The following is a 26,129-nucleotide window of genomic DNA, read 5'->3' on the forward strand; positions in this document are numbered from 1 at the left end:
GGGAAATTTGTTCGCTACAGCAGCATTATGATACAGGCAAGCAATCCAAGTAACAGAGTAAAAATAAAAACAGATTGCGTATAAAAATGCACAATATATACAATGAAAATAGAATAATATTAAATTAACTAAGTAAACAGTAGTGCAACGATTTTTTTAACCAACAAAAAAAAAAAAACAGTATAACGGAGTATAAAGTAGCATAACAGAGAAATACTCAAATAAAGTACAGGTACCTCAGATGTCTACTGTAGTAGAGTAGTTGAGTAAATTGTACTTAGTTACTTTCCACCACTGTATTTCCCATAGACTGCATATATAATGTGTTTCCACATTTGCCCAACAGGGGTGCACGCTTGTGTTTTGATACTCGTGAATCCGGTCGGAGTGAGAGCTCTGTCCCCATTGATGATCTCATGGCAGCCTAGCCTACAGTGAACGTCACACGTTGAGCGGCGTAGCCAAGTTCGTCACCGTCGCTGTTGGACCTGCTGAAGCTTTCGAGGTTCGGATCGGTTCCATTTTTGTTTTGGTTCAAATCTACAGTCCGAGCGTCGGCCTGTAAACCAGTTTTCGACAAACAAACGCCGCGGGGATTTTGTTCATCTTCAGACGAACACCGGAAACCGCTCAGTAAAGCGAAAGTTGAGCCTCGAGATGAGTGTGGAGGCGTACGGGCCGAGCTCCCAGACCCTCACCTTCCTAGACACCGAGGAAACGGAGTTGCTCGGAGCGGACACCCAGGGCTCCGAGTACGACTTCACCGACTTCACCCTTCCCAGCCAGACGCAGACTCAAGGCCAGACCCAGAGCCAGCTGGACAGCCAGGTCTGAGGCTTTCTCTTTTACAGGAAGGCACCGTAAAGCGCGGTTTACCGACGTTAGCCGCGGTTAGCTAGGTTAGCTCATGCTGCATGCTAGCCCGTCGCTATTGGATCTAGCGTTAGCTTCATGTTAGCTAGCTGGAACCGCTAACTCGTTGCTAGCTAGCAAGTCCGTTTCTTAAACTCCTAAAGTAATGCTAGGTGTCGCAGCACGTTGTTTTTTTTTACTGCTCGATGCAAACCAGACACACATGCTTCACTGTAACGACCAAATATAAGAGTTAAGAGCATTGACAGTCTGTCAACGTATAACTAGTTAGCTGTCTTTTTCCGCGCTGCGTCTCCTAGCCGCTAGCTGCTAGTCGTTAGCATTCAGTTTGTTTGGTAAAGCTTCTGTTGTGCTACAGGTAAACGGTCCTGATGAGGGTCTTCTCAACGGGGGAGTGGATGACTCTGTGGCCAAAGCCAGCCAGCTGTTGGCCGAGCTCAACTTTGAGGAGGATGAAGAAGACACGTACTACACCAAAGACCTGCCTCTGCACGCATGCAGGTACACAGACAGGCACCATGCCTTGATGTCGGTAGATCATAGAGGAAATTATTATAGTATATTATTGTTGTTTTTCTTTTAATCACTACTGTATTCATAGTGCTTATTTTTTGTGTAGTCCCTGATCTTGCACACCACATACAGAAGCCAACATTCATTATTCTCACGAACAGATACAACACAATATACTGTCAAACTTTACAAGTAGTACTCATTTAAAACTTTTCACATATCACTAATAAAACACCAGCCAGCTACAGTGACGGTTTTCAGATCGTTATTATAATTACAATGCTGGTGCCCATTCTATTTAACTTAACTGACAATTATACACAACTTCCATAATTTAAGTTCCTGTAAGCATTGAACAAGTATACTAACTATACAGTTATATACATACATGTGGAAAATGGTTTCACTGTATACGTCATTGAGAAAAAGGAGGGTAGAATTATATTATTGTGGTTATAATTTGATTGTATGGCAGCCTTGGGATCGCTTGTTCGGATGAAGTTCCTAAACAGATCTAGGTTATCCTTAAGATTTGATTCCTACTTGAGTGAGAAATATTAAATTGTGTTCAGTTTTTTCATAATTGTGTCCATAGTTCCATTGTTTGTGTATACAATGTAAATTAAAATGTAAAGATTAGCCTTTTAACAGTGGAAGAGAATTTCCTGTGAAAACATTTTATTGAAAAATAATATTTATTTTTTAAACGCGTATTACATGTTGGATAACTATGCTAACTCCTCTGACACGTACTATCATGTGTGTGTTATCTAAATAAGGCATCCTTTTGTAAAGTTAGCATGGCCTAACGATGTGTACTTAGGCCTTTTTGACTAAACACTGATGTGACTCAGATTTGGTTTTGATACATTGTTGTTTTTGCAGCTACTGCGGTATTCACGATCCAGCATGTGTGGTGTACTGCAATACCAGCAAAAAGTGGTTCTGTAATGGACGTGGCAACACATCTGGCAGGTGTGTAGCCTCCTCATTTTCACCTGATTACCTCAAGTATAAGCACCAGAACATGAAGCTACTTAAATGTAAACACTTTATATGGTAATGATAATAAAAAATAACCAACACTGCAATAAATGTGGGTTATTCTACTATTGTCAACATCACAATCATCTAGACTTTTGCCTCACAGATGATGCTGAATGTGTGTAAAGAGAGATCTGTATAATGTAGTGACTGTCAGCTGTTGACATAATCAAGCAAGCAACGCAATAAGGAACATCACATTGTTTGAAATCGAAGTGGTCTATTATGTCTGTCCCGATTTTGTGCTGTGGGTCAATATGTGTTGTTATGCAAACTATCAATAGATTTCTGCAGCAATGCTACCAGGACAAGTGTCACAGAGATCAAAGTGTTAATGATCATTTAACTCCATCTCTCTGAATTCCAGTCACATTGTGAACCACTTGGTGAGAGCCAAATGCAAGGAAGTGACGCTGCATAAAGATGGGCCGCTGGGCGAGACGGTGCTGGAGTGTTACAACTGTGGCTGTCGCAACGTCTTCCTCCTGGGCTTCATCCCGGCGAAGGCCGATTCCGTGGTGGTGCTGCTCTGCAGGTAAGTGCGTGCTGGGCGGCGGCTTTAAACATAGTTCATACTCAACAAATCCAGTCAAGAGTGTCCTTAAGCAAAGCATTGACTGTTAATATACGCTACGCTTGCAGCGCAAGCTAGCTAAATATGCAAATCCTTTCTTTGAAACTGGAAGTTTGTTCAGGTTTCAGCTGTTGTGTTGTCATCGGGTTGTCCGGCATCCTGATATCCAGGAAACAGATGCAGAGTCCCTGAAATGCCTGAATAGTCAGCCAGGTGATAAAAATAACCAAATCATTGGGGATAGACTATTAAAAACTAAAACATGCTTATGAAGTCAAGAACATAATCTAAATAAACATTTGTATTTAGACATAAAGCTAGCCCTGCTCCAAAACAGCTGTTGAGTAAATGATATCTTTAAGATGAAAGTAATAACAATATAGAAACACTTTTCTTTTATGTGTTCATCTGTACAAACTATCTAATGACACTGGTTCTACCTCAAACATATCTTTGGCATCTTGCTTGCAATGAATAATATCACAACTATTCAACAACCTGTTAGATTCCCCCAAAATGTGACTTGACTGTCTGAAGTGAGATATCAGCTATTTAGTCTGCAGCTGTTGTTTGGGGAACTCCCTGCTGATCTCCATAGACCTTCATCTAGTGCCTCCTGCTCTGTGGCAGCTACTTTAGCCTTATCTGTGGTCATGCAGATAGAAGTACTTTGAGGAATCAACTTAAGGCAGGGGAACAAATAGCATTTTTATTTTTTTCATCCGTTGCAATAGTTAAATTACTGTCAAATTCCACACAAGCTAAGTTTCTTTCTGTATGAACCTTGTATGTCCATGCAGGCAACCCTGTGCCAGCCAGAGTAGCCTGAAGGACATCAACTGGGATAGCTCACAGTGGCAACCACTTATCCAGGACCGCTGCTTTCTGTCCTGGCTGGTGAAGATCCCATCTGAGCAGGAGCAGCTTCGGGCCCGTCAGATTACCGCCCAGCAGATCAACAAGTTGGAGGAGCTCTGGAAGGTATGAAGCTGACAGGCTGGGATGCTTTTTCTACATGTTCAGAGCAATGCTGACAGGATGGAACTTTAAGTTCTTCAGCACAGGCTAAAGGTTTGTAAGTGACTGATGCTTACAGGGGCTGGTATCCACCTGTGGCATACCAGTTTTGAAAGGGATCTGCCACTATACCGTGGAATAAGACTTTGTGATAGGATGTTGAACGTACTTTGGATTGGCGGTTGCCTTGACTTTGTTTTCCCTCAGGACAACCCCACTGCCACCTTGGAAGACCTGGAGAAACCTGGAGTGGACGAGGAGCCCCAGCATGTGCTGCTGCGCTATGAGGATGCCTACCAGTACCAAAACATCTTTGGCCCTTTGGTCAAACTGGAGGCGGACTACGACAAGAAGCTTAAGGAGTCCCAGGTACCCAAACTGCACTTTTGAGAAGGAAACTTTGTAACTCAGTGACTGGTGTTCTTCGTCCTTGAATGTCCATGGTGGTTTTATGTGTCGCACAGTTCAGGTGATAAAAAAACCCAGTTTTCAATTATATAGTTAATATACTTTTAGGGTTTTATTCTTATTCTGCGATCACATTGGACGCCTAAATATGAAGCACAGCATGATGCTTTTCCTCTTCTGCAGCTGTGATTCAGACCACATGAAGACATGTCTTTGGTGTGAGGCATCTTGCTTAAGCTCTGTTTTTTAAGCAGTGGTCTCTAGTGTTACATAAATAATGCCATGGTGATGTAACCATATGCCTTTTAACCTTTTTCAATACATTTTATGTTTTTTGTTTTTTCCTTCTGCAGACTCAAGACAATATAACAGTCAGGTGGGACCTGGGGCTGAATAAAAAGCGGATTGCGTATTTCACTCTGCCCAAGACGGACTCAGGTGGTAATTCTCTGCGTTTGACTTCCTCCCAGTGGTTCTGTGGTACAGATAGAGCCCCTCCCCATCTCCCATCAGTCCTGAGAGTTGCACGCAATCTCCCCGAACCTTGCATCTTTTGGTGGCATGTGTGCTTGGTTTTGTTTTTGCCGCTGTTTTTTGTAATGTTCTTTTTTGTGCGTGCACGGTACTGTATCATTTGGTTTATGAACATAGCCCATCCTCCCCCGTTTATTCGTAGGGCATTTTGAGCATAGAAGTGTGTCTAACTTGTGTCCTTGTATCAATCCCAGATATGCGGCTGATGCAAGGTGATGAGATCTGCTTGCGGTACAAGGGAGACCTGGCCCCTCTGTGGAAAGGCATCGGTCACGTCATCAAAGTCCCTGACAGTATCCTTCACACTGTTAGCGGTTGCACATGTATCATCCATTTGTCATTGTATTGTCTCCTGCAAGAGTTTTCAGTCATAGAATACACACTGGTCTCTCCTCCTCTTCCACCACATTCAGTGTGAACCCAAAACCATGATTGGCTCATTATACCGGCACAAATTCCATGTGACAATGTATAGATTTAAAGGGATAGTTCTGGTGTTTTTCAGTGGGGTTGTATTAGGTACTTATCCATAGTCGGTGTGTTACTGAAACAGTGAAACTTTAGTTTCCTGTTGAAAAATGTTCTAAATATAGCGCACACGAATCCCTTAACTAGTTTTAACTATAAAACTAGACTGGTAGAGACAACATAATGTTTACTTCCATAACAGCCTGTGTTTAAAGACTATGGGGATGAAATTGCCATTGAGCTGCGTAGCAGTGTTGGAGCACCTGTGGAAATCCCCCACAACTTCCAGGTTGACTTTGTGTGGAAGTCCACGTCCTTTGACAGGTAGGCCCAAATTTATACCAACGAATCCCTAATTGTTGTTCATCACAGCTCATTGTATTACTCCACATTATAGTATGTCATTTTCCCCTCCCATAGACAGTGCACAGAACCAAGTTGTTTGCATTGTTTACAGGAGCTACTTTTGTGTAAATATGCCATGTCGATCATTTCTAAAGTAGAGATGTCTGTCCTCCTTACCAAGAGGGTGAATTTGGTCAGAGGTTCAAAGATGAAGAAGTGACGATGACTCACATTTGTGTTGATGCAGGATGCAGAGCGCCCTGAAGACTTTTGCGGTGGACGAGACCTCCGTGTCTGGTTATATTTACCACAAACTGCTGGGCCACGAGGTAGAGGATGTCACCATTAAGTGTCAGCTGCCAAAGCGCTTCACTGCCCAGGGCCTGCCCGACCTCAACCACTCACAGGTCAGATCTCACTGTGGTTCATCTTATTATTTTGTCATTAATTTTCTCCCAAGATTTGACAGCGGGGGGAGAATGAATGTATCAGTATAGCTCAGCTATTTTAAATAGGTTTGAAAAACATGTGACTTAGTAGGACAACCATTCTTTTAAGCTGGCAAAATAAACCTCTATTTTGTTCCTTGTTCAGGTGTACGCTGTGAAGACGGTGCTGCAGAGGCCTCTGAGTCTGATCCAAGGTCCTCCGGGCACTGGGAAGACTGTCACCTCTGCCACCATCGTCTACCACTTGTCCCGGCAAGGCAACGGGTAAAAATGTTTTTTTCTTTTCATAAATACTTACAGGAAGATCTGTTATGTTGTTATTGTTGTTATTCCACCAACTGTATTTTACATAGTTTTTCCTGTTTTAACTCTCTATATTGTGTATGTATGCGTGTCTGGTTGCAGACCAGTTCTGGTGTGTGCTCCCAGTAACATTGCCGTGGATCAGTTGACGGAGAAGATTGACAAGACTGGACTGAAGGTCGTCAGGCTTTGTGCTAAGAGTCGGGAGGCCATCGAGTCACCGGTATCCTTCCTGGCTCTGCACAACCAGATCAGCAACATGGACAGGTCAGTGGCTCGGAGGGAAATTGACTCTGGACTCAAAAGTTATTGATACTTGAATTCTGCTTTGTACAAAGACTAGTCACACCAGAGGCGTGGCACTCCATAGTCACTTTTACCTCAAACTTCACCAAGTTCTCTTACTCATACTCTCTAGTCCAGATTCCTGGTACCTTTGTTGTGTGTTGTCTCATTGACACATGAGGTCTGTATCAAGAAGCGAGTTCAACATACCCCGGTTATCTTTTGGTTATCTGGCTAAACTCAAACTAACAACAGAGATCACGCTAAACGGTCCCACGAAGCATTTCTCAATCTGGTTTTGAGTGCGTTCTCATGAAGGTGTCGTGTTTGCAGCATATGGACAAGTCTGCTGTCAGCAGAGGAGCACATTTTACAAATATAGAGAAAACTATAATATCGGACAAATACGTGAAAGTTTAACACGTAATTCAGGCTGAAAGTAACAGCTGGTAAGAAATTCCCTACTGTGTGACTGCATAAATACACAGATCTATAATATCACTGCTTAGACAAGAAGTTTTACTTCAGTATCGTAGTAATCCGAGTAAAATAATGACGTAATCCATCGATAAATGCATCGAAGCTAATAAACTGACTCCATGTCAAAATGATCCTTCCTGTTTACATTGAGTACAGGTTGTGTTTTTTTAACTTTTAAGACTCGTGCCCTCGATCACAGATTAGTTTAGTAGTGTACAACTCTAGAGCGTGTTTTCTGTAGTAACCCTGATGTGTCTTGGTCTCCCTAGTATGCCGGAGCTTCAGAAACTACAGCAGCTGAAGGATGAGACCGGTGAGCTGTCATCTGCTGATGAGAAGCGCTACAGGGCTCTGAAACGCACAGCTGAGAGGGAGCTGCTCATGGTGAGGAGCTTCAAAGTGTTAAACCGAAATAGCTCAACGTTCAAACTCGGCTTACAAAAAGCCCCGCTACAAGTTTGGAGGCACTGCTGATGCAACAAGTAGTTTCTGCCAAGCATTTTCAAACTGATTATTATTATTATTCTGTATTTACAATATTCTGTGTAGTCGCAGATGCTAAATGTCACTGCATGCTGTGGTATGTACAATGTGTGACAATAAAAGTAGATTTACCTTTCCACCGAATGGTCTAATAAGAATACAGTTACACACTTGTATCTCCATATAGAAACAATTCCATCTGACAGGAAGACAAGTTGTCATAATAACAGTGGAAGACCCCGTTGTCTTTCACCGCTCTCTCTTCTGTTTAGTGGTTGTAAATTGTCATCTTTGTTTTCCAGAATGCTGACGTTATCTGTTGTACCTGCGTCGGGGCTGGAGATCCTCGTCTGGCCAAGATGCAGTTCCGCTCCATCCTGATTGATGAGAGCACCCAGGCCACTGAGCCGGAGTGTATGGTGCCGGTGGTGCTTGGAGCCAAGCAGGTAATACCTACACGCACACAGCTTAATACCAGCTAATCTCCACCTACTACAGCAGGATAACTGTACAAGCTCTTAAAGCTAATGTGACCCAGCAATTAACTCTTTGCTAAGTCCCGCCTCTTGAATGCAGACCGGCCAATCGTAGCGTAACTTCAGCCAGCTCTGACTAGGGAAGGACAACTATCCACCTCGGCTCCATAGGCTCTCATGCAATTGCTTCAGATTTTCAAGCTAGTCATGTTAAACGTTGTCTGTTTTCTCTGCTGAGTCAGTTCGACATCTTGGATATATCCTTCAAACGCATATTGTAGACTCTTCTGACTGCTTCTTTCAGAAATTGCCATTTGTTTTACCACTAATAAGATAATATTTCTTCAGGGAGTGCAGTTGGTGACAGTGTGGGCTTCATGTTAAGCCCTGACAGTTTGATAGCAGTAGCAGTGCTAAAGGTTTTCTGTTGAAATTAGGGGATTCAAGTAGCAAGATACAGATGGGAATAACAATGAATAGTAGAAAATAGAGAAGAGTGTCATAGAAACAGCATTTACTATAATTTTGAATCAATATCTCAACTTAATTTATGGCTAACAATATGAATTAAATCTTGTCGGGTTAAGCAAAATTATTTTCCCTGGACATCAGGAACACAAACTTCTTACATTATGCTGTCAAACTTGTGTGACTCATCTTCCTCCCTACAGCTAATTCTGGTGGGCGATCACTGCCAGCTGGGTCCTGTGGTGATGTGTAAGAAAGCAGCCAAGGCAGGTCTGTCCCAGTCCCTGTTTGAACGCTTGGTGGTTCTGGGGATCCGGCCAATCCGCCTGCAGGTCCAGTACCGCATGCACCCGGCTCTCAGTGCCTTCCCCTCCAACATCTTCTACGAGGGCTCCCTGCAGAATGGTGTCACTGCAGGTTTGTCAAGATTCAGCAGTTCATTATGTTGTTTGATGGAGGAGCAAAAACACTTTTGCTGGAACATTAGCAGGTAACGAGATCTGCAAAAAAAATGTAGGACTAAAAAAAATTTAATTTTCTTTTTCTCCTCAGCTGACCGCATCAAGAAAGGCTTTGATTTCCAGTGGCCACAGCCAGACAAGCCCATGTTCTTCTACGTGACTCAGGGTCAGGAGGAGATTGCCAGCTCTGGAACCTCCTACCTTAACAGGTAGCGTCACACATTTTCTTTGCCTAATTTACCTCAAAGCTCTAAATGATTCATAATATACGAAGGCCATTGACGACATTGGCTGGGAAAGGGTTATCTGAAGCCAAACACTAGGGGGTGCTCTCCTACAGCCTTCACATCAGAGCCAGTGTGGCTTAAATAGTTGCAATAACTTAATTGTGGAGAAAGCCCTCCGCTTGTCAGTCATGATCAACAGGAACGCTGAGCTCAACTCCACAGAACACAGAAAGGGGATTTCCTTTAATCAGGATCACAATTTCTTGAACATAATCTTCGGTAATTCATAAATGAACCTAGTAGAAGGGAGGATGGAATTCCAGAGAAGCAAGATTAAACTGGTGCAGTTATGTGTTTGTACCTCATTATTTTATTCAATTTAATTAGTGCCTGAAAGTTGCATCAAACTCACCCAAACAAATATATGTTCATTTTATTTTTTACAACCTTTAGCAAGTAAAATAATCCTGATCCTTACTTTTGCAGGGTTTGCAAAGTTGAGGCACCATAGAAATGTTTAAGCTACTATTAGTCTGCTCCCGTTAACTTCAGATGTAACTTTCAGAAGACTGAGCAGCACCGTGTTTATGTGATGCTGATGTTTTTCAGGACGGAGGCTGCAAACGTGGAGAAGATCACCACCAGGCTGCTGAAGGCTGGAGCCAAACCCGACCAGATCGGCATCATCACCCCGTACGAGGGTCAGCGCTCCTACCTGGTCCAGTACATGCAGTTCAGTGGCTCCCTGCACACCAAGCTCTATCAGGTACCACGCACATCTGAGACCTCATTAGAGCTGTATCAAATTCAACTTGATTTCTGAACTTTAACTATCGTTGGTGAGTTCTCTCTGTGGTGTTGAAGAACGTTCCTTTGTGTGTACGATGCCATCTCATCCTGCTCTTGTTCCGTCCCATTATAGCAAGTGGAAATTGCCAGCGTGGACGCCTTTCAGGGCAGAGAGAAGGACTTCATCATCCTTTCTTGTGTTCGTGCCAATGAGCACCAGGGAATCGGCTTTCTGAATGACCCACGTCGTCTCAACGTGGCGCTGACCAGAGCCAAGTAAAAACCATCTTGATGATAACTATGCACACATCAGATATGTTTGACAGACTGTGAAAAACAATAAGCTTTTGATTTGATTTTATTGTCACTAGTTACAATGTGAATACACATAGTACACAGCCTGTCATAATCTTGACAGTTAGATTAGACTAGTGTGTGTATAGTAGGAATAATCAGACCACTCGAATTACTACACACACAAAAACAGAATACTTTAAAGATTGTAGTCAAATGCTAAATGTCTACCCCGTCCCTGAGCAGCAGTCTTGTGTGTGCTCTGAATGAAGGTACGGTGTGATCATTGTGGGAAACCCCAAGGCCCTCTCCAAGCAGCCGCTGTGGAACAACCTGCTGAACAACTACAAGGAGCAGAAGGTCCTGGTGGAGGGTCCCCTGAACAACCTGAGGGAGAGCCTCATGCAGTTCAGCAAGCCCCGCAAACTGGTCAACACCATCAACCCTGTGAGTAGAGCAAACTGCTGTATGTGCACCCATCATGCTCTGGGGCAAACATAATCACGAGACAAAATGAGCCATTTGAAGACATTTACTTGGACTCTTTTTAAAAAAAGATATATATCTAAATAATTGTTCGTTGAAGCCCTAAATCTGTGAATTATGCAGCTGTATGAAATGGTGATGATCTGTTTTTTTCCAGGGGGGACGTTTTATGAGCACTGCGATGTACGATGCCCGTGAGGCCCTCATCCCCGGCTCTGCTTACGACCGCAGTAATGCTGGTATTCATTTAATATGCATTTAGTATCTTATGGTTTAACTCAAGATGATAACAAGCTGCATTACAGTCCAGCAAAACAAGGCTTAATCAAAAAACAACCTGATGTTGAGTGTTGTTTTGCACGCTCTCTTTCAGCCGGACGTCCGTCCAACATGTACTTTCAAACTCACGACCAGATCGGGATGATTGGGGCAGGCCCCAGTCATATGGCCGCTATGAATATTCCCATTCCCTTCAACCTGGTGATGCCACCAATGCCTCCACCCAGCTACCTGGGTCAGACCAACGGCCCTGCTGCAGGTACAGTACAGCACTGAGATGGTCCACTGAGCATCACATAAAGTGAAAATAAGAAAACGTTGGTCCAGTTCGTTAGAGTGAAAAAGTGATCGAGTCTCACTACAGTAGAATACCCGGTTATGCAAGGTTGATCAGGGTGTGGACACCTTTTTAATGTTTGAAAATAAGATTATCATGAAATGAACTGAGGTGAACTACAGTGTGGACTGATGTTACTTCTTCATGTGGTGCTATGAACTTGATCAAAAGTACAGACAATCCACAAGTAACAGGAACCAAATCACCTTCACACTCTGCCTATATTCCACCAGCAATAATCCCCAGTATATCCCAAGCTTCACTTCCTCTTCCATCTAGTGTAAATACCATGTTATGACCTTAAAATGATGCTTGTTACTATGTTGTTGTTTTTACTCCGGTGCTGATCTTTTCTTCTTCTTTTTTTACCCATCAAGGTCGTGGAGCTATGAAGGGTAAGCCTGGGCGTGGCGGGCGGCAGAGGGTCCGAGGATCGGCACACCAGGGTGCCAGTCAGGGTAACGGACCAAACAGCCAGGCCAGCCAGGACGGGGCCTCCCAGCCCTTCTCCCAGGGGCCGCTGACACAGGGCTACATCTCCATGAGCCAGCCCTCCCAGATGAGCCAGCCTGGCCTCTCCCAGCCGGAGCTGTCCCAGGTATCGCATCACTCTCACATAGATTGATACTTTTATTGTTATTTAGAAAATGTGCACAAACCTGTTAGCTGGCACTTTGTGAAATATTTGATTGCTCATTATGTGCTTTACATTGAAGAGAAGATACCTATAAAAGGGCAATTTTGACAGCTCTGCTCAAAGCCTCTATTGGTGTATATTGTATTGAGTTTTATTGTGGTGGTCACATTTGTTCGTAATCTGAATTGAGCAGATCCAGTAAAAGCAATGGAAGAAATACTATAAATATATTTTAGTTCAAACATACAAGTCTGCATTAGAAAAGATTTGGAGCTCCTGACATCGATGTCGCTGGTAAAGGTTTTATTTTAGTTATATTTTATCCCCTTTTTTAAAACTCTTATGTTTGGATTCTCATTTTGTTTTCACATGCATGATCTTCCTTTTCTTTTTTTTATACATTATTTAATTAGCATTGTTGCTGGGAGCCTGTGATTCTGTGATTTTCAATGCCAACCACTGCCGCATATGATTTAATTCTGAACTTTGACTTAAAAATGTGTCTGCAATGATGTTTCTGTCCTCCTGTTCTCCAGGACAGCTACCTGGGCGATGAGTTCAAGTCCCAAATAGACGTGGCTTTGTCCCAGGACTCGACTTACCAGGGTGAACGTGCATACCAGCATGGTGGGGTGACTGGACTGTCACAGTATTAAAGTGTAAGTACATAAAACGTGTCGTGACGTGTGGCATATGTTTTACTGAATCCAGGCCGATGACAATCGGTAGTAAAACTTTTTTTTCACGCTGTGATGGTTAAACCGTAATTAATCATTGGTTCACATGACTCACTTGTAATGTTCTATATCCAAAGTGCTCCCACGCTGCCGAATTAAGGCATTGAATTCCTTATTTTCTTCCACTGGAAGAGCTCAGGTCTCTGCTGACGGCAGTATTGCTCGTTTCTTTTGAGCCAAATATAAAGTTCATGTTGTAGACAAAAGGTTATAAACCTGTTTGTGTCTTGCAGGTCACTTAAAGAAGGGAGCTAGGCTTGACCTGAGCTTAGTTCATCAGCTTTTTAATCTGGGAAATAATAAAAACATAAAATGGATACCTGTTTTCCTCTGCTACAACCGAAGCACCACCGAGTGAAAGCGACGGGATAGCGAAACCAAACCAATGACCAGCGAGAGAAATGAGAGGGTAGGAGACGAGGAGGGCACGAGCAGACGGGCATGGCGATGGCGAGAGAGGCCGAGTGAACAAGCGAGAGGCAGGGACCGATGCCCGGGCAGAGTGAAGGAGGGGAGTCGAGAAGATGGCGGCGTGCGGTCGAGCTGCTGAGGGAAACGTAGGGGAGATCTCAACGGTCTCTCGAGGGAGTCCAAATGAGGACCAACTCCCAACAAAATAATTCAGCCAACCCCTTCAACCCACTGCCTCCAGGAAAGGAAGGACCTCATCTTCAGATGGAGGTCGAAGCTTTCTAGCTGAATTTGAAGAACTTGTTCTCCAAAACTTGCAGGCGGGACGATGACAGAACGCCATCGAACAGGAAACACAAAATCCTCATGCTAAAAGTCGGTTGGTTTCTTAACCTGTAGCTCTTGAATTTGGTTTATCACGGGAGGAGAGCGGCCCAAAAAACCCTCGGCAGCCTCTGAAGGAAGCAGCAGTCGACACACCTTCTCGGAGAGGAAATAAAAACACGGTTTCTGTGCTTGAGTCTGAGATTAAAGAGCCTTGAATTGAACCTTTCATTTGCCTTGAGAACCACTGGCTCATTCACGAGGTCTTTAACGGGGTGGTTTCGACCACACGTCAGTGGCTGAGGGGCACCGGGATTTCAGACTGTTTTTCAAGGCATGACGCGCAAATCCCACCGATATCGTGACCGTCATGGGACAGTTTTTTCTTCTCTGAAGTACCTTTCTTATTACAGAGCACAAAGTTGCAAATAAGTCATTGAAACTATCAAAAACGACCAGCATTGACTATTCAACTCAATGTCATTTGATGTTTCAGCGGAGGCTTATCTTTATTTTAATCTTTTGGAAGCAGGGGGTCATTGATGTCCTGCTGTGTACGCTTAGATTGGCAAACGCTTGAATGCTTTGCGTTGATTGATTACTCAGGGGATTGTGGACTGTTCTCACTCATCACACAACTCCCTGCTCGAGGTGAAAGAACCAAACGAGAAGAGGAAAGCAGGAGGATGGCGGTCGAGGCTTACAGGCGGTCGTGGCAATCAATCCACCAGAGGTGAGGAGTAGAAAAAGGAAGGTGGCTGAGGAAGAGAAGGATAGGAGAGTTCCCACATCTTGACTTCAGTTAAATGTCGAGGGAAACGTGTGGCTGTAGGACCGTTCAGTCCCAATACGTGACCACACATTAGATGTTAACCCAGTGTCATTTCACACAGCATTTTGATTTTGTGAATAATGTTCACGACACGCAACATGGCCAAGCTGATGGCCATGTTGTCCAGCCGCTCAACTCTTGAGATAATCAGGGTTTGAAGAATTAAGGCTTTTACAAATGAGAAAAATATAGAATCTCAACACGACCAATGTGATCTGAAAGATCTTTGGTTCCTGTGTGGATGAAACTTTACTGAACCCCACTTAAACACAGTGAATATACTGATTAAATGATGGCCAGCAGATAAATGGAACGTGAATGAGAACCTGAATCAGTGCCTATAACCAATCACCTTCAGATAAACAGCTGCAGCACAAGCATGAATGTAGTTAAAAATCAAACTACCAGCATAAGCAAACCTTCCAGACATCAGAGGGCTCAACGAAATCCACAGAAACGGACTTGATGTATTTTTTTTTTTTTTTATATAGAATCAGGCCAGGTAGAGATGAGGTCAGTGAGTCTGCAGCTGGGTTGTTCCTCAAAAGGATGAAAAAAAAAAAGAAAAGCCACCTTCCTTCCTTCTATGTGGAGTCAAACGAAACGAAAGCTGGTAGAATTTATTTTTCCTTCTGTGGACTTTTGATTTGTGCTACGCTGTTCTGCCTGCATTATGTATTCCTTGTAGATTTATGTGGATCCTTAAACCCTTTCCCTGAAGAACTGTGTGAACCTGAACCTTCAGTTTGATCCAAACTTTGCTTTTGTCGGAGGATTCGCCGCTTTGTGTCACATTTTGTCCTGATCGGTGTTATTTAGCCATTTTGTGTAGTTTTACTAAAAATCTGTTATTGTAGCAACTTGCTGACAACAGGAAAGAGGCGGACGCCGTTTCCTGTCTTCACGAGTTTTGTATCTTCTCCTCAAACTCTCCGAGGGATTGTAGTTTTCTTTTTAAACTCTTCCAGGAAAGACGCTTTCTGAACACAGTAAGAATGTACTCCACTGTTGTTTCTCACCTGCTTCTCATTTCAGCAGACATGTGACAATCATGTTGTAAGTAGACGTTTCCATGTTTAATTGACTTAGTAATAGTTTGGTTTTGTTGACATTGTGCGAATCACTCTTTAGTGCGATGAATTAGTTTCCCATATAAACGCGTTCCACTGAAATCCTAACATGTTATAGCTTTAAGAACGTGCTGCCGTAATATTATTGCTTTGGTGTTTTCTTTTTCCGACTTCTGAGCCGCAATGAAATGCAACATCTGCAGCGATCGTTGAAGTGATTCAGTTGTAAATTGGTTGTTAAACATTTACATCCAAGCCCTTCATTCTGTCAACATGCAGGGATCGAGCGCTCAGCGTGATGTAGAGAACAGTGAAGTGTCATCACGTGATGGTGGTTCCTTGTTAAACTGAATCAATAAAGGCTGTCAATTTGAGAAGTTTTGATGGTGTGAAATTCAGATTCAAATTTATTTGCAGATGCTCACACAAACAAAAACACAAGGTATTGTACAGTAATAAAACTTTTAGTATATACATGGGTTACAGCATATTTCAGGCTGTTTTCTGTGCTGCCTTTTTCTTTTTCATCTGTCTTCTCTGGGCCAGTTTGTTTTTCAGCTGTCCACGTTTCTGTTTCTCAATGCTCTCCTGGATCTTCTGTTTAAACATTTTCTTCTGGCCCCGGATCTTCTCCAGCTCGGCCTTCCTCTTAGCCTCCAGGTCTGGATCCTGAGACAACAGCATGATCACAGATCAACAACAGGGAAATTCAAGTCATTGGCTAAATCAGATCCTCATACCATTTTAGTTTGTATTCTATTTCCCCGCATACCTTTACAGATTGATGTTTGCTCAAAAGTGAAGAATTAAAGCCTGTGTTACAGTCTGATAAGACTGAATTACCATTTAATTTGACTTTCTATTTGTACTGCTGAGCAAACTGAGATGATGCAGCGATCTGGAACCAGTGTAACAGAAACTGCTCTCATTGGAACCACATTGACATCAAACAAGGGCCGGAGACACCCGAAATATATGGTACTGATTGTTTGGAAAGTAGACAAACGCCCTCATTTAAGTTGTGTTCAAGTCAATTATTACAGACTTAATTCTCCGTGTGTTAAAAGCTGTTTCCTGAAAACAATTTTGCATGTTCAGCTGAAGTGTAATGCATTACCACTTTACTAACAACTGCCACATACTTTACAAATACTTGAGCGTAACAAACTGAACTTGATTTGTAGCTTCATCTTGGTGTTCATAAATTAAACTTTGCTAAAATGTGCCAGTTGCCTAATAAACAAACGCAAATGTTTGGCTGTAAAAAAAAAAAAAAAAAATAGAATTGAACTTACCTTTCCCTCCAAGATCAGCTGTTTCCTCTTGTTGATTTCCTTTTTCTCATCAAAATCTGTTGACTCGAGTTTCTACGACGCACAAAGAGTTTACCACAAAAAAACACGTTAGTGACAAGTCTGAAAACTGCATGACTGAGGACTTTAAGTCAAAGAAGTAAATGTTGAAAGATTCAATTAACAAACTGGAGAACTAAACTACCAAGAGGTGACTGAATATGACCGTACTATTTCACACTCCCGTCTGGTCACATTGACCTGGGTGAGGATCTTCAGGACTTCTTTCTCCACCACAGGATATTCCTTCAGCTTCGTGTCTGTGGAAACGCAACAGACCAGATGACATTGAGACACATCACACTTTAACACATACTGGAGTCCTACGACACACTGGATCCGGTACTTTCAGCTCCTTGGGGCTCCTGGTAGCTGGTTACAGCCAAGTAATTGTGTTGTGATCTGGTCCAGGACCATTTATTTCCAGTAGAACAGATGTTCTCTCTGCAGCCAAAACTAAAATCGAGCAGGCAGTTCTCTAGTCGAGTTCTGAAATCACTTGTTCGCTGGTCTTGTCCTGTTTACCACATTTGAATTCAGTCTTTACAAGCAGGCGACTTACTAATCTGTCCTTCGATGGAGTGGACCAGGTGGATGTCGTACTGCGTCACCAGTGTGATGGACACTCCATTCCTCCCTGCAGAGGAAGAAAACCTCGTCATGTACCAGCTGCATGTGTTTTAGACATGATATGGATGGATGATGTTGGGCGTTTCTGATTTTATCGCTTAAAAAAGGGACCGTTAAGATTTACTAGGAAGTTGATTAAAAAGGTTACCTGCTCTTGCTGTTCGTCCGACTCTGTGGATGTAGATCTTGGGGAGGCCGGGGGTGTTGTGGTTGATGACGACCTGGACAGTTGGAATATCCAAACCCCTGTGAGTCAGAAAGAACCGGAGGGATGTCAAAACAAGTTGACTGTCTTACATCTGAACGTCTGAAACTGTGTGACAACTTGAGGAAGAATTGACGGATATTGAACTTTTAAAAAAAAAAAGTGTAAAAATGAAGACTGCCGTCATCCCCGTCAGCGGAGCTTCTTACCTGGAAGCCACGTCTGTTGCAATCAGGATTTTGAAGACGCTGGCCTTGAACATGGCGAGGTTTGCAAATCGTTGTTTCTGGTGAAGATAAAGAGCAAACGTTCATGCTTTAATCCCTAAACTATCACAAGGGCTTTGTGCTCGCTAGAGACAGATATGATTTTTACATCCAACACAAGCTTGTCAAGGAGCTCTGAGGACGGGCAATAATGAACACGTGACCAAGTTGGAGGAAATCTGTGTTCATATCGTTCTCTCACACAAAGCAAAGTCAAATTCTTTCTCTGTGCAAATTGGGATACAACCTCTCTGATACTTGGTCAATCATAAATCTAAAAACTACCTTCAGCAGGCCTCCGTTACTAAAACTCACTGTCTCAGCTGCCGGGATTAATGAAGTTAGTAAATTGCACTAGTCTCACCTGTTTCATCATGGAGTGCAGGGAGATGGTTGGAAAGTTAAATTCCCGCATCATCATGGTGAGGATTTGGCAGTTTCTGTGCAAGAGACAGCTAATTATTTCATGTATAATGAACATATCACATTTGACATATCATAACACACAAATCTACAACAACATTTACATGCACAGAGGCTACGGATCACACTCGGGGTTCAAAAACATGTAAAAATACATTTTCACCTTGTAAGCTGAATTTCTATCCACCTGTATGCTATAGGTAACGTACCAATCACAGTCAAAAACTGCCGCCTCAGCAATCACCGTATAGTATGAGTTGAATCAACAGCATACTCTCTTTAGGGTAAGACTGTCCGGGCATGCACTATAGAAGGTCTTTTAACTACTGCTGGGCTTCTTACTTGCACGTGTTGGTGAAGATCATGATGGACCAGTCGTCATGCTCGTCAGTAAACGTCTGGATCAGGTGGACCAGGTAGGCGTCCTTCACCTTCTCTGGAGTGAGGATGTACCTCTGGTCCAGCTCCTCCACTGTTCGTGTCCTGTGAACAACAATATTTCAATGTTCCCTATAGATAGATAGATTTTCTGTTGCCAGAGAGGTCAGAGGTCATAGTGCAGAACAGAAACCCTGAAGCTGGTATTGATTCAGGGGAGGGGATTATAATGTAACTTTAAGTGTAATGATCAAATCAGAATGCCTTCATATTCATGAGCAGGGAACAAGTGGAAATCTGCTCCACAGCACTCAAAAGCCTTTGTGCTGCAGTCATGTTGAGTCATTTTTCTTCCCTCATCAAAGCGGAGAACAATGAAATCAAGCAGGGATATTGTTTTGTTCTGCACCCACTTTAAGTCTGCTGTCACAGTCATTACATTATCTGTTCAAACTGAATGCACCTGCATGAGTATCTGCGTAGCTGCTTTCTGCACGTCTGAGCCCTGCAGCCAGCAGAACGCTCATTCGACCACACTTAATTCCCATTATTTGCACGACTCTGCCTTACATCCAAAGGCATTTGTGCAGTGATTAGTTGCACCTCAGATCAGATGACAGGCAAACTGATTTTCTGGGCCGGTGCTCCTGTTTTATAAATATCACGCAAGAATTCTCACAAAGAATGCATCTGAAATGAGGCACAAAAACTTCCACCGTTTTTAATGAAAGGCCCTGAAATAAGTAGTTCTATACCAACAAATACACTGAATACACTTCTGCAAACAAAGATGAAAACACAGGTCAAAGCGAGACCTGTAACGCCCCGTGAATTTGCTAAATATTTCTAATAACAGCTGTTAAATGGCAGCGGGTTACTCACTCTGACGTGCTCTCCCAGAAGAACGGTTTGTTCATGGCGATGTTCTTCAGCTCGTGCAGGGTGTCGGTGAGCGTGGCGCTGAACAGCAGCGTCTGCCGTTTAGCCGGTAAAGTCGCCATGATCGTCTCCAGGTCTTTGGTGAAGTCAGTACAACCCTGCTCCAACAGCCGGTCCGCCTCATCCAAAATCTGACAAAACGATGTTACAAACCGTATGAAAAAGTATATACAAATACATTTGCAACATTAATACAACTGAGCAATATTATGTTCATTAGCTGTTTAAAAGACAGCAATAAACGATATATATGATAATCTGGGGTTCCATAGGGTCTAAAAATAAAAAAGAAGCATTATCTTGCACACACAGACTTCTCTTTTGCATAATAATGTATTTATATCTTGGTATTCCTAACATACAACAGACGGTCCTTCCTGAACTCACCAGAAACTGGATCTTGCTCATGCTGAAGGTGTTGGAGCTGCGGATGTGATCAGCCAGCCGTCCGGGCGTCGCTACGACCACATGTGGTTGGTTGGACAGCTCCATGGCCTGACTCACCATGTCTGTCAGAAACACAGCAGCAGCATCAGCACTGAGGAGAGGCTCAGATATAATGTAACAGTAACTAGCAGCAGTTTTTCATTTTAAGTTTCTGCAGCAGCAGCGCTATGATGGGGCTTTAAAACTCAATGAGACGCTCATAAGTAATGATTACCCATTCCACCGACGATGATGCAGTCTTTCAGACCCAGCGGCTTCCCCAGCACTCGAAACTGCTCTGCAATCTGATAGGCGAGCTCCCTGCATGACATCACACATACAACAACATCAAAGCTATTCATCCTAACTTGAGGCTTATTTTTAGGTCTGACACACCAAGGGCTTGACAATTAAGATTGTTCAGCTTAGAGCCATTGTGCTTTTATTTTGAAGCCAACCTGTGTGTACCATCACAAAAACATTTAATCTTAATGAACATCTGGAAATGGCACAGCCTGATATGACCAGTAGTGAAAAGGAAGAAGAACCATTAAATAAACAAAGTATATGGAAGGTGAAGCTATCTTTAAAAAAATAGCAGAGTTCCCATAACAGTTCAGCACTGACCTGGTAGGAGTGAGCACCAAGCAGAAGATGCCATATGGGTCCTCGGACAGTTTCTGCACCACTGGAAGCACAAAGGCTGCTGTCTTCCCACTTCCGGTCTGAGCACAGCCCATACAGTCCCGACCTGAGAGGAGAAGCACGTCATTCATCTGCTCTAAAGTCTGGTTTAATGACTTACCTTGTGTGGTAACTTCAGACGATTAAACTCAAAGTATTATAGTACGTTCCTCATCATGGGAGTTATCTCAAACTGATACTTTATTGTTGCTTTGCTGATCTACAAACTCACACACCTGGAAGATCATCACCTTTTGATCCAGAGATGTGGAAAAAAATGTATTTATAGTTGTAGTTGATTACTAATTATGTGTATTTTGAGAGAGAGAGAGCCATGTGAAAACAGTTAATACACAATAACAACAACAACGTAAACGGAACTACGAGCTGAGTCACATTAATGGTAATTGGACTATTTATCTTGCTCTAGGTGTTTGTTTTGCCTGATAAAAACTGACCACTCATCTAATTGATACCTTTATCAATGGAGATCTGCATTACTTCTGATGAGTGAACGGAGGCTGTCTTACCTTCTAGTATAGCAGGCATGCAGTGTTCCTGGACAGGAGTGGGCTTGTTGATTCCCAGCTGTTTACACTGTTTAACCAGCCAGTCCGCGAGACCCAGCGACGAGAAGTCCGACATGTCTAATTTACCTCGTCCTCTGGGTAATAGATGAATAGTTCCGTGTACCTAATTCCACAAAATGTTAGCTGAAACACTCTATTTAAACTTACAGTAAAACATCCTCGTGTGTTACACCGATAGTCGCAATATGATTACGTAACAGTACGACGTACGTATTTGTCTTCTTCTCCAAGTTGCGGCCGGCAGACTGGAGGTAGCGCATGCGCGGTGATGCCCTCTGCTGGTCACATGTCGGATGAAACGAGTATTTAGTTGGCCCTGCAGACAGTTTGAACGTCATGTCAACTAAACTAAAGTTTTACTTTAATCACATATTTTTGATAGGCTGACCCCACCTTTATTCATAAACCAATTAGCTCCTTTTAACTTCTAATCATATTAGGTTAATATTTCAATAAGGTCACATAGTACATCCTATAGGCCTTTGGATGTCCAGGCCTAATATATTACATAAGTAAAAGTAGCAATACCAAAGTGTAGTAATACTCTGTTACAAGGGATCAATACAGTCTTATCTTTATTTATAATATTAGAATAATACAACATGATTTACATTTTGTTAGGTTTTGAATTATTAATCTGAATCTGAGTAACTTGTAAATAAAGTTCATAAAAAAACATTTTCCTCTGAAATGTAGGAGTATACGTATAAAAAAGTAAAAAGTAATTAAAGTAGTGAGTTGTTTGGGAGTTATGTACCTCAAACTTGTACTAAAGCACAGTACCTGAGTCAATGTACTTTCTACCACTGGCCTGGTCTTGTAGAGCCCTAACACCTCACCTTCAAGCAAAACGGTGAATATGAATATGCACCCTGACGACATATGGCCTACTTAAGCCTACTTACCTTTCGGGCGGGCTCAGGATTACAGGATCTGTTGTGCCTTGTCATTTCAATGTAAGTTGATTTTGTAATTGAGTGCTGGATATTCATAAACAATCGTGCAATTAATCAAATGACCACACAACATTCACTAGGTGTTGCTTTTTGGCACTTGTCAGCTTTGCCCAGTTGGTGATCTAGCCTTATACGACACATTTACACCTCCACAGTTCTCTCCCTTTGATCTGGTTCAGCTTGTCCTGCCCTTCAGTGCTGCAGCACCATAGGAGGCAAAACCCACAGCTTTGATAAATGCACCTGTTTATCTGCTCCTGTCCTTTCGCTGCGGCCTTTTGTTCAGTGCACAAAATTAATTGTTGTTATTTGTGATACAGAAAATATGGGAACATATTTGAGGAAAAGCAATTAACACTGTCTTCTATTCTGTTACACTCATGTGTATTAGCCTACTAAACTGTTGGTAGAGTTTATTTTCTTAACCATAAAATGACCTCTCAGTCATTTGATAGAGATTGTATTTATTTCTTATCGTTACATAATTTCCCAATCAAAAACAAAAAAAGCCCAAACATGTCAGTGATCTTTATTCAGCAATTATCAAGAGGTTGCTAATGTTTGTTATGGGCTTAGCCTCCTGGTCTGAATGGATATTAACCCTGAACTATCACCATAATTAGTTTTTACTGACCGGCTGTTTTTTCCATCACTGATTTGTCCCCCTGGCTGATCTGAAATAATTAGGCTTGAAGCACCCTCTGATTTTCATGAAGCTTATTTGAACCCATTGGTCTGACATTCAGGAATTACTGAAGGAGGGTTGCACTCACAAGCTTTTTTTTCCAGACTAATTGCAAAGGATCTTCCTTAACTTTTTTTAACCATTCAAGATTTGATTCTCTGTCCAGACTATATTTACAGTGTAGATGATGTTGTGTTTGCCACATCATGTCGGTCTTTGTCTTTCTGTCCAACCTGCAACAGTGAGCACTGCGAAGACACTGTGAGTTTGATTCAGCCACTGCTTGACTTGGACAAAGAGAGAAACATTTTTTCCAACAAGACCCATCTGTGTGTGCACATTGGGGCTGCCAGAGGTGATTACTACCCTTTCTGTTAAAGGCAAAGGCCTGGAGGTTCAGCTCCGTCCTGCCCAGACCGTCCATCTGTGTTGCAAACTGCCTCGGACCGGCTGAGAAGTGTCTCTCTAAATGAGCATGAAGGTTGCTTGCATGTTAGGCAGAAATCTGATGTTCCCTGATGCCTCCCTGCAGCACAGAGCAGCAGTCAGCCGCATCGCTGTAACAGGCCACTGAGCAGCACGATTAGTGCACAGGAGCTGCCCCCATTGCTCTTCCACTACATTTGATGCTCCGCTTTCTCATGTTCACCCTGTATACATGCAATAAGTAGTTTATTTTAAATCAGGGGTGACTTCAAGCCAAGGCCTGTATGAATTAATGAGGTGAAGTGCAGCCTTGTCTCTGCGTGACTCTGCAGTGATATTCAACAGTTTTTAGGGAAACATGTTGACAATTAGCAGCTCAATGGAAGTTTTACATTCTCAAAATTGCACTTTACAATAACTTGAAGTATAATTGTCACTATACATTATGGCATTTTTATATCTTTATTCTATGTTTAATGTATTTGGGGTCAATTTATAAAGCTTATGAATTGAATCAGTGAACTGAGAAAAGACATATGCAAATCATTTTATAAAATATATATACTATATATACTGGAACAATCAAATTGTATTCCCATAAGGATTTTCAGTGTAAAGCACTTTGGTTGTGAGCGTATTTCTTTTTTACTTTTTGATTTGGTTTGATGGAAGGATCCTATTTGTGGAGTTTTTCTACAGTTTTGTTTACAGAAATACATCTGCTATCCTTAATATTATGGGATGTTCAGTGAGATGAACGCATGACTGCAGTCATTTGATGACATAATCATATGAAATATGCTCCCCTGCCATAATGAATAAAAGCATTAGACTAATGCATAATATTTCCAGGGACTCAATGTAAATGTAGCACAATTCAATTCAATGTAGCTTTGTGGTATTTCACAAGCAGATTTCCAGTCATATATTTTTTTCTTATCCTATCAACAGCAATGTATTTATTTTGCGGTTGATTTATTAGATATAATAACATAGTATGTGATAGGATCACAATATTGAGCTTTATAAACAGATTTATATAGAATAGTATCTGATTTAACGTGAGATCAACAGTCGGTGGGTGCAGAATTGTACATCTGACTGATTATTTGCTGAGGCTTTTATTTTCAACAACCATTTGGCTTCTGTTCTTCCACCAGTAATTTCAAATGCTTCAAGCTTTTATTACGCTGCACCTCATAAATACGCACTGAGGGGGCTTTTAAGACATCCGCAGGCCATTTCCATATGTACTATTTCACATTCTGACATTTAAGTGGAGAGTGGGGATAAGAGGCAGAGGGGTCAGGTTTGTAATCTACTTGTGGCCATCAGATGGCGCTTAAGAGGCTCCACGGTCCCACTGAGATAGTTGAATGGGATCCCAGTGTGATCTGGCACATAGGCGGGAAGGGAGCGCAGCACAAGTCCTGGACGAGGTTTGAGCCAAAAGCACTCTGCTGCCCGACTTTTATCGACATTCCTCCGTCAGTCCGGCCTGCAGGACTAAGCCAAACGATTCACGGTGCGTAATTACGCATCGGGACGAAACATCCGCGGTGTTTTTCGGCGTGGAAACCCGCGGACAAAGGAAGACAGGCAGCCTGGAGTACAACTGACTTGAGAAGAGAGGAGTACAGTTGGAGGGGAAACAGGGGAGCCTGGAGTCGGAAGTGATTTGTCTTTTTTTTTCGGAAATGTAAGTTGCGTCCGGGATTTCGGGGAGAAAGCTAATCCTTTTTGGAAACCGAGGAGAAAAGGACAAAAAGTGGAGTGGTGGTGAGTGGAATTAGTCCTCTAACAGCATCCAGATCCTCGGAGCATGGGGTAAGTTAGACGTTTGTGTCTGAAATGTTCAGATCGCGCACTCCTGCTGTCTGGAAGTGATTTGTTCAAATGGCGAACTGCTTAAAAAGTGAACTTCGCGGTGACTTCTGAGCTAAATGGCACATTTTCTCTCCTTTTTAAGTCTATCGATCAGAATATTACCATCAGTTCACATCTGACACTGCGTTATTTTCTTTGTGTACATTCTGAAAGCCATTACGGAGAGAGGAATCCTTTATTTGTAAACCTGTGGAAAGTCTGATGTTTGTTTATACCAAAATAACGTGTGACCGTAAAGAGGTCAAATTTACATGCTGAAAGATCATGGCTGCATTACATTTAACTCTGGCGGATACACAGACAATTTCAAATGCATGATCAGTCAGTTTATAGTCTTATGAAAAAACACATAACCAGCTTACTCATGCATCCTGCAGTTACCAAAATTACTGTGATTTCCTGTTCTCTATTCCTCTACTATTTGTATCACACACACACACAAGCGCGTGCTGCCACTGGATCACTTCCAGGTCGATTGTTGTGCAGGGGATCATGGGTGGGTTTGCTTTGGGAAGCTCTGGGTGTCAAGCTGTGCTCGGTCTCATTGGCTGTGTGTTGAATTATACATGCAGGGCTTCAGTTTGGTTCAGACACACCTGAACCCTCCTCACATTACTAACCATGCTGTCAGCCTCCCCCCTCTAGGCCGGTCTAGTGACACTTTAATTGAGATGCTAC

General features: G+C 42.5%; 3 protein-coding genes across 4 annotated transcripts in view; 2 read left to right on the forward strand and 1 right to left on the reverse strand.

Annotated features, from left to right (window-relative positions):
- The first annotated feature begins 440 nt into the window (after positions 1-440).
- LOC306695062 (regulator of nonsense transcripts 1) lies at positions 441-15,985 on the forward strand. 2 transcript variants are annotated; one of them, XM_079158175.1, is made up of 24 exons: positions 441-828; positions 1,232-1,374; positions 2,272-2,361; positions 2,798-2,965; positions 3,805-3,985; positions 4,229-4,390; positions 4,783-4,870; positions 5,158-5,256; positions 5,647-5,755; positions 6,024-6,183; positions 6,371-6,489; positions 6,631-6,795; positions 7,563-7,677; positions 8,079-8,222; positions 8,924-9,137; positions 9,273-9,390; positions 10,018-10,174; positions 10,331-10,473; positions 10,764-10,938; positions 11,135-11,216; positions 11,351-11,515; positions 11,971-12,191; positions 12,767-12,889; positions 13,201-15,985. In XM_079158175.1, the coding sequence occupies exons 1-23, from the start codon at positions 658-660 to the stop codon at positions 12,884-12,886; spliced, it is 3,309 nt and encodes a 1,102-aa protein (XP_079014301.1). In that variant the 5' UTR covers positions 441-657; the 3' UTR covers positions 12,887-12,889; positions 13,201-15,985. The 2 variants fall into 2 exon arrangements, with proteins under 2 accessions (XP_079014301.1, XP_079014302.1); XM_079158176.1 differs by having other exon boundaries at positions 13,313-15,985.
- Positions 15,986-16,058: 73 nt separating this feature from the next.
- Positions 16,059-21,668, reverse strand: ddx49 (DEAD (Asp-Glu-Ala-Asp) box polypeptide 49). Its single transcript, XM_079158177.1, has 13 exons — positions 21,438-21,668; positions 20,851-20,974; positions 20,459-20,544; positions 20,185-20,306; positions 19,741-19,928; positions 18,823-18,963; positions 18,422-18,497; positions 18,001-18,077; positions 17,735-17,832; positions 17,519-17,593; positions 17,128-17,216; positions 16,900-16,971; positions 16,059-16,273 (listed from the first exon to the last, which is right to left on the reverse strand). Exons 1-13 carry the CDS (start codon positions 21,550-21,552, stop codon positions 16,097-16,099), a joined length of 1,440 nt encoding a protein of 479 aa, XP_079014303.1. The 5' UTR covers positions 21,553-21,668; the 3' UTR covers positions 16,059-16,096.
- Positions 21,669-25,371: 3,703 nt separating this feature from the next.
- The window catches only part of LOC306694666 (homer protein homolog 3-like), a 42,587-nt gene continuing 41,829 nt past the window's right edge, over positions 25,372-26,129 (forward strand). The window contains exon 1 of the mRNA XM_079157600.1: positions 25,372-25,391. Coding sequence (XP_079013726.1) covers positions 25,387-25,391 — 5 coding nt within the window. The 5' untranslated portion in view covers positions 25,372-25,386. The remainder of the gene's footprint in view (positions 25,392-26,129) is intronic.

The sequence above is a fragment of the Pholis gunnellus genome (assembly GCF_910591455.1).
Source record: "Pholis gunnellus genome assembly, chromosome: 4".
In the NCBI taxonomy this organism is placed as follows: domain Eukaryota; kingdom Metazoa; phylum Chordata; class Actinopteri; order Perciformes; family Pholidae; genus Pholis; species Pholis gunnellus.